The following is a 7,121-nucleotide window of genomic DNA, read 5'->3' as shown; positions in this document are numbered from 1 at the left end:
TTCCTGCTCCCAGTCCCTGGCCCCTGCTCTGAGGCTGGAGCTCAGAGCTGTCTGCACCCCACCCAGGGAGACTGGGCAGGAGCAGGTTTCTTCTTGGCTGTTTAGCTGTAAATTCTTTGCAAAAAGGGCTGCATCTAGGTCTGTCTGTACAGCATTTAGCATAATGAAGCCCTGCTCCTTGTTATGGTGCCAAGTCCTTCCCAATGCCTTTACAGCCTCACTTTCTTCCTTCCTAACTCCACAGAGTTGTGCAGCTGGAAAAACCTCATATTTCCCATGGCGGCTCCTTTATTTTTGTCTCAGGAACACAGTTAAGCCCCAGAAAATGTCTCGGGCATTTTCTAACAAAACTTGCTTGACCAGTGTATGAAACATTTAACTACAGTTTTAACATTAACACAGTTAAGCCCCAGAAAATGTCTCGGGCATTTTCTAACAAAACTTGCTTGACCAGTGTATGAAACATTTAACTGACCCATTTCCTTTTTTTTTTTTTTTTAATAAAATCAGTCAGCAGCTTGGGGCAATGGACAGTTGTAATTCTCACCCTGATGGGTCAGAGATGCCATTATGCTGCTCCCACGAGAGAACAGCTGGAAAGGTGACAGCTGTGTGACAACCTCACCCACAGAGCATTAAAAGCAGTTGAGAGTGTGTTACAGTGGACTCAGGAGAAGACTGAATTCCCCTTTTTGCAGTTAAAAAAAAACCACCTGCCCCCACATTATGCAGTGTGATGGAGTTGCATGAGCAAAGTTTCTCTGTGCTTAGGTCAGAGCTGAATGTCTGTGTGGGAACCTGCCCACCACCCAGCACTGTTCTCTGTGACAATGGTAACACCACACACACCATCACTCATAATAGACAAAGGAAAAGTCCCAAAATCCTGTTTTGTTTGGATGCTTGTTCAGGCGTGCCAAGCTTCGATGGTTGATGTATTTCACAAACTTCATCGTTTCTTTGTCTCTATAAACTAAGGCCAAGCAGTTGTCCTCTGGATTTACTGTCAACAGCTAGAGGACACAAAGATAAGGAAGGAAATCAGTTTCACAAAAATAGCTTTGATAAAATTCTTAAGAAAAAACAAAACAGTTTCAAAAGTCAGTTAGAACAAAGGGCTGGCATTAGAAAATAATCTGTGACACTACTTTCATTTTAATACCCTTTACCTGAAGCAGTTATACATTAAGGGCTTCTGGACTTCTTTCTAGTATGACTGCTCATTATGACAAAGTGTAATTATGTCTCTCCACCCTAAACAGCTTTATTTGATTTTATCTGAGGTCCTTACCTCTTCATCTTCACCTTTAGCAATGTAGGAAGTAAAGCCACCATATTCAGGATCCCAGTCTTAAAATAGAAAAGAAAGATTCTTAGAAACCTCAGTGCTGTCCAGGCTTCATGCAGCCTTCCAGGAGATGCCATTTTTTCACCCCACTCCCCAGAGTTACTGGATACAGGGTAAGTATTTATGTCCTGCTAGTCTATTTGTTTTCTTCTGTTCAGAAACAACTTGAAGCAAATGTACTGGATTTCCCTTTTATGGTAGATGGGCTATTTAAAGTTGTTTGGTGCACTGCTCCTCACCTGTAGAACAGTTCTGCCCTAGCAGATATGCCAAAGGATTTCAATCAGCTGTACATTCTGGACTCATCTGGTCTGAAATGCTTGTGTTTAGATTTTTTACCACTATCTCACTAGCAATCAACCCAAAATGCCTAGGTATGCCTAAAGTAACTTTTGAAAACGCTGGGCTTTGTGTATTGGAGGTGTAGTGATAATTCTGATGTGCAAAGGGGTGGAACACTCCTGGGTGTTGTGGCCACCTGTCCCTCCAGCGTGCCCAGGGCCATTGCTGAGCAGAGGGAAGGTCTGGGAGGCTCAGCCTTTCCCTCTGCCCAAGCGCCACCTCCTGGCGCAAGCGGGAAAGGCCAGAGATGATCCCAAGGCCACAATCCCAACCCTTTGCATGAGGACTACTGAAACAGGGTTTATGCTGAAGTGAGGACTAGGACAAAGTCTACAGACACCTTCTATGTAAGAAAAAGCAGGGAAATTTTGGCTGTTTTAGCACTGCTGAGAACTCAGAAGTCATTCCTTTATGCAAACCTTGTAAAAGGAGAGTCTGACATCTCTCTCTCATCCACTTACCTTCACAGCCACAGAAGAAGAGCAGGTCAAGAGCAAATTCTGTGGCTTGAGAGTCATGGACCAGAGTGTAGTGCCCGTGGGTCCAGCGTCGCAGCTCCCCCGCACACACAGGGGTGCCCGAGCCTAGGAGAGGGCACAAACAGCCAGGGAGAGCCACGAAACCACAGCAGCTGAGCCCAAAGTGTGTGAGGAGCTCAGTGATCTCACACCACTGTGAAATTGTCTGCTGGCCCCAGTGAAAAAGGGTAAAACCACATATCTCGTGTCAGTATCTTTCCTAGAGGAGACTCTAGGTTAGGTACTTTGAACAATGTGTAGGAGTGGGACCAAGATTTGCTCCATACATACTCTGCTCCTGGTAACTATTCTGGTGGGATTTTTTCAGTAGGACTTGGTTTTTTTATTACCTTTTATTCCAGTGTCCAGTAACTTGTCTGACTTAGTGCAGGATGAGCACTTTCAAAAATTCTACCCTTAAACTTCAGAGCCACTAGTTTTAAATAAACATCACCAATCAAAATCCAAAATTAATCTAATCTTTCATAGTTGTCACTGCTGACAACTAAATTCAACTAATGTTGTTTAGGCTGACAGTGTTTTCTGAAAGGTTGAATGCTAGTTTTAGGTATCAATTTTCTAATTCTAAAATTGTTTTACTTCTGACCTGCTCACATTTCTGTTTTGGATTTATTATCTCATACAAGAATATGCTTTATATGAAGCAGGGGTATGTGGATGTAAAAACCACATAACTATTGACAAAACATTTACAGTCCCCCTAAAAGTCCCACCCTTAGGACTTAGGTCTGTTCAAAATGGTATCTTCAAATTAGTCATTGATTTACTCCAAATTCTTTTGCAATGGTCACTGATTTCAGATAATCAGTCTAAAATGCTTCAAGTCCCACATCTGTGCTGGTGCCTTGTGCTGGTTGCAGTACAAGGTGAAACCCTAGTTCCATGAAAATCACTGGGAATTAAGTTTGAATCCTTTCACACTGCTGCTGCTCTACTCACTGCTCTGTGTCTCGCCGTCCTGTGCTTCAGGGGTGCTCTCAGGTTGGTGTGGCTGATGGGAATTGCCATTAGCTGGTTGCTCAGTCTCTTCCTGCTCAGGTTTGGGACTGCTGTGCCCACTGGCATCTGCTGCTTGTCCCTCCCCAGCATCTTCATCCTCATCAGAGGGAGCCAGGAAGTGCAGTTTCAGGCCAGTGAAGTTGGAAAGCAGTAAAAATAAGGCCTCAGAGCGCAGCAGCTGCAGGAATTTCTTCAGGGTGTCCGGGAGGCTGTCTTCCTCTGCTGCCTCATAGAGTCTGAAAGACAGCAGATGTATCTCCTTGTGGGAGAGCCAACAAGGACCACATCTAGATGGATAGCATTGACCAGTGCAGCCTCATGGCAGCTCCTACTCAGCCTGATCACCAGCTGCAGTGTGCTGTCATTCCTCACCTTTTATTGGCTGGCCCCCGACTACTCCACTGGATCTCTTTGTTCTCCAATGCTTCACATAGTAGTTGGTATTTCTCTTTCTAGGATAAAGAGATGGAGAAATGTTAACATTTAGCTCCCAAGAAAACAAGGTTGAAGACAAGTGTTTTATTTCTGCTGAGTCCCGATGCAGCAGTGTACAGGCAGTCAGAGGGGATCACTCCACAGAATCAGAGTGGTTGAGGTTGGAAAGGGCCTCTGGAGGTCACCTGGTCCATTCTCCTTTAGGTGTGAAACTTAGAAGGTGTTTTGTTTTAATGGATGTGCCAGCAAGCCCTTTCCCAGCCTTCATGCCATGTGGTACCTGCCAGCCCTCTGACCAGCTCTGGCAGATCACATCAAAGTGAACCACTGGGCTCACCTTAAGGAAGTCTTTCAGGAGAATTTCTGATCGCTCCTCAAATTCCTCCTGGATTTGAGCTTGGGAGTCCAGGTCCAAATAAACTTGATTGATCCACTCATACAATATTTCATGCTGGAAAGGAAATGGGTTAGAACACTGAATTTTGAGAAGTGAAGAAGATTCCCCAATTCCCCCTACCGAGCTGGCCACAGAGCTGGATTCCTACAAACACACTCCACTGCCTTATTTCATTGCACCACAGGTATTCACCACATTCTCTGAACTACTGTGGGTATGTAAAACATACAAAGACACATAAGAAAGAAACTGGATACAAATTTATTAACAGGAAACGAAAAGGAGAATGGGATAAAGATTAAAGCATCCCCAGTGCATTGATGTATTCCCTAACAGCTATTACAAGAACAGGACAGAGACAGAAATGCAGATATGCAGATGTAGGCTTGTTACTCACATCATAGGGGATGTGTGGGCTCCTGGCCAAGGGGGCTTCAATGTGCCGTGCAGGCCTGGCCACGGACGGGCCGTGGAACCAACCGCTCACGGACAGGCGGCACTTCTGTGACAGAACCTCTGACACCTGCAGTGACAGGGACAGCATTACTGTCACACAGGGACAGCTGGAACAGGCACTCACTGTCACACAGGGACAGCTGGAACAGGCACTCACTGTCACACAGGGAGCAGCTGGAACAGGCACTCACTGTCACACAGGGAGCAGCTGGAACAGGCACTCACTGTCACACAGGGAGCAGCTGGAACAGGCACCATGCAAACTCCTGACAGGAAATGGACTCAGCTCCAGAGAGCCCACTGCATACACAGAAATGTCAGACAGGCCTAGACCAGGACAGATTATCAGAGAGAGGCCTATTGTCATGAAGTCCATTGCAGGGTTCCAGAATTCCAGTCTAAGCTTTTACTCCAAGCTCACAGAGAATCCATTCTCTCTCTTCCTCTGAGAGCTTTGAGTAATGGATTTTTAATACAAAATTAAATCACTATCTGAAAACAATCACGCCAGTGACCAAGTAGATGCTGCTCTTAATTAACATCTGTAAGAGATAAATGACACAAAAATAACTCCCTAAGTGGCCTAGGTCAGGACATGCCCAACTTATACCACTGATCATCTTCCTTTCCAGCCTTCTGCTCTCTGGCCCTGTTTGATACAGTCCCTGGTACTCTCAGGTACACAGGAGTGTCAGATTTCAGTCAGGTGTTTGTGCCATGCAGATCCCCAAATTATTCATTCTGTTCCCAGGCCTTTTTCTGACAACTGTCAGAGTACTCCTTAACGGTATCAGCATTTCTGCTGCAGGGCACTGCACCGTGTCTGTGTCACTGAGGGGGTACAGCCAGATCTGCACAGTGCCCCTGCACTGTTGGCAAGGTGATGGATGGCCTGAGGAGCTCTTCTGGAGCAAAGTCATGACCACCATATCAAAAATGTGAGCTAGTTTAAAACAAGCTAACAAACAGAAACAAGTGAGAGCTAAATTCACAGCAGTGGCTTGCCAGGATAGTAACACAAAATAGAAATGGAAACTTTTCTTTCCCAGGATGATGCAGCTAGACTGATGGTTCAAATTTGGCTTTGTTGGCTCTTGTCCTCCTTCAACTCCTTGAAGGCCTCTCTTTAGCACACAGCACTTAGCACAAGTATCCACTCTACCCACAGTTCTTCTCCCTCCCCATCAGGACTGTAATAACACACAGAATAACCACAACAACGAGGGTTAAAAAATTAACAAGAGACAGCTCCTTGCCTGGTGGAAAGAGACTGGAGACACTTCAAAGAAAACCAGGGTGTTCCATGAAGGCACTAATGATTTGGTGATTTGCTGTGGCTGAAAGTGTTCTGAGGAAGAAAACATATCCTGGGTTAAGATATGAACTGGGACTTCTCTCTGACATGATTCTGTGACTGATGGGACACCTGGGCATAAGGCATGGAGCTCAGAGCAAGGGCTTGCTGAGGAACCAGTGCACCTCTGCATGGAGACAGGAAAAGGGAGTTGGGGCTGTTCAGCTTGGAGAAGGGAAGGTTCTGGGGCAACCTAAATCCTCTTCCAGGGCCACAAGGAGCTACCAAGAGTGCTGTAGAAGGACTTGGGACAGACAAGGGCATGGAATAACAGAAGAAGGGGGAATGGCTTCAAGCAAAGGATGTGTTTAGATCAGCTATTAGAAAGGAATTCCTTACTATGAGCAGTGATGCACTGGCACAGGTTGCCCAGAGAATCTGTGGATGCCCCATCCTAGAAATGCTCAATGAGCTTTGCAGCATCCTGGTCTAGTAGACCATGTCCCTGCCTACAGCAGGCAGGCTGGAACAAAATGAGCTTTAAGATCCCTTCCAACCCAAACCATTCTGTGGTTCTGCTGCTGGAAAGGGAAGTTACTGTCATCAGTCTGGAGTTCTAAGCACTGGCATTGCTTCCATCTTGCCTCTGCTCTTGACCCTTCCAAAAGTTTGTCTGCTGCTGCCTGTTAGCACTGTCTGCAAAGTCTGCTACAGCCCATCCCTAAGGGGGACACTTTACTCATACACCAGCTTCTCTGAACAAAGGAGAAACTCTTTATCTCCTTTCTACTGTCTGAGGTGAGAATTGCTGCAAGGGGCACATGAGCTTCATTTTTTCATCCACTCAAGGCTGAAATTGGAGCTTTTACCGTCTGTGCTGTACAGATCCAAGGTTCCTCCATCACTTTTCTCCCAGGGTGGGACGAGGTACAGGATGAAGGCGATTCTCCGACCTTCCAGTTCATCATCGTGGCACAGCAACACATCTGCAATCACACACGTTTTGCTGCTGTAGCATCTTTCCAGTACATGCATGATTCATTCCAACAACTGCTTCCCAGTTTTGTCCCCACAATGATGTAACAAGAAAAAACATGTTCTTTACAAGACCCTCATTTTCACTCATCAGCATCACCAGCCTGAGATTTGCAAGATTCACTTCTGTGGGACTACAATTGACAGATCAGGCCACTCTGAAGGTACAGGCAGTATACACCAGCAACACTTTTATCATCATTTGTAGTTCATTTTCAGACACCGTTTTGATGCTGAGAGCCTCTGGGACCCTCTGGAACTAGAATAAAATTAGTT

At 45.6% G+C, this 7,121-nt stretch overlaps 1 protein-coding gene across 1 annotated transcript in view; it reads right to left on the bottom strand.

The window, feature by feature from the left end:
• Positions 1–483: 483 nt before the first annotated feature.
• OGFOD1 (2-oxoglutarate and iron dependent oxygenase domain containing 1) overlaps positions 484–7,121 on the bottom strand; it is an 8,592-nt gene continuing 1,954 nt past the window's right edge. Inside the window, exons 5-13 of the mRNA XM_031058391.1 lie at positions 6,680–6,796; positions 5,773–5,864; positions 4,458–4,583; positions 4,001–4,114; positions 3,601–3,680; positions 3,169–3,464; positions 2,152–2,274; positions 1,292–1,350; positions 484–1,013 (exon numbers count right to left, since the gene is read on the bottom strand). Coding sequence (XP_030914251.1) covers positions 852–1,013; positions 1,292–1,350; positions 2,152–2,274; positions 3,169–3,464; positions 3,601–3,680; positions 4,001–4,114; positions 4,458–4,583; positions 5,773–5,864; positions 6,680–6,796 — 1,169 coding nt within the window. The 3' untranslated portion in view covers positions 484–851. The remainder of the gene's footprint in view (positions 1,014–1,291; positions 1,351–2,151; positions 2,275–3,168; positions 3,465–3,600; positions 3,681–4,000; positions 4,115–4,457; positions 4,584–5,772; positions 5,865–6,679; positions 6,797–7,121) is intronic.

Source organism: Geospiza fortis, unplaced genomic scaffold, assembly GCF_000277835.1.
Source record: "Geospiza fortis unplaced genomic scaffold, GeoFor_1.0 scaffold97, whole genome shotgun sequence".
Classification (NCBI taxonomy): Eukaryota; Metazoa; Chordata; class Aves; order Passeriformes; family Thraupidae; genus Geospiza; species Geospiza fortis.
This window is presented reverse-complemented; position numbering and strand designations above follow the sequence as displayed.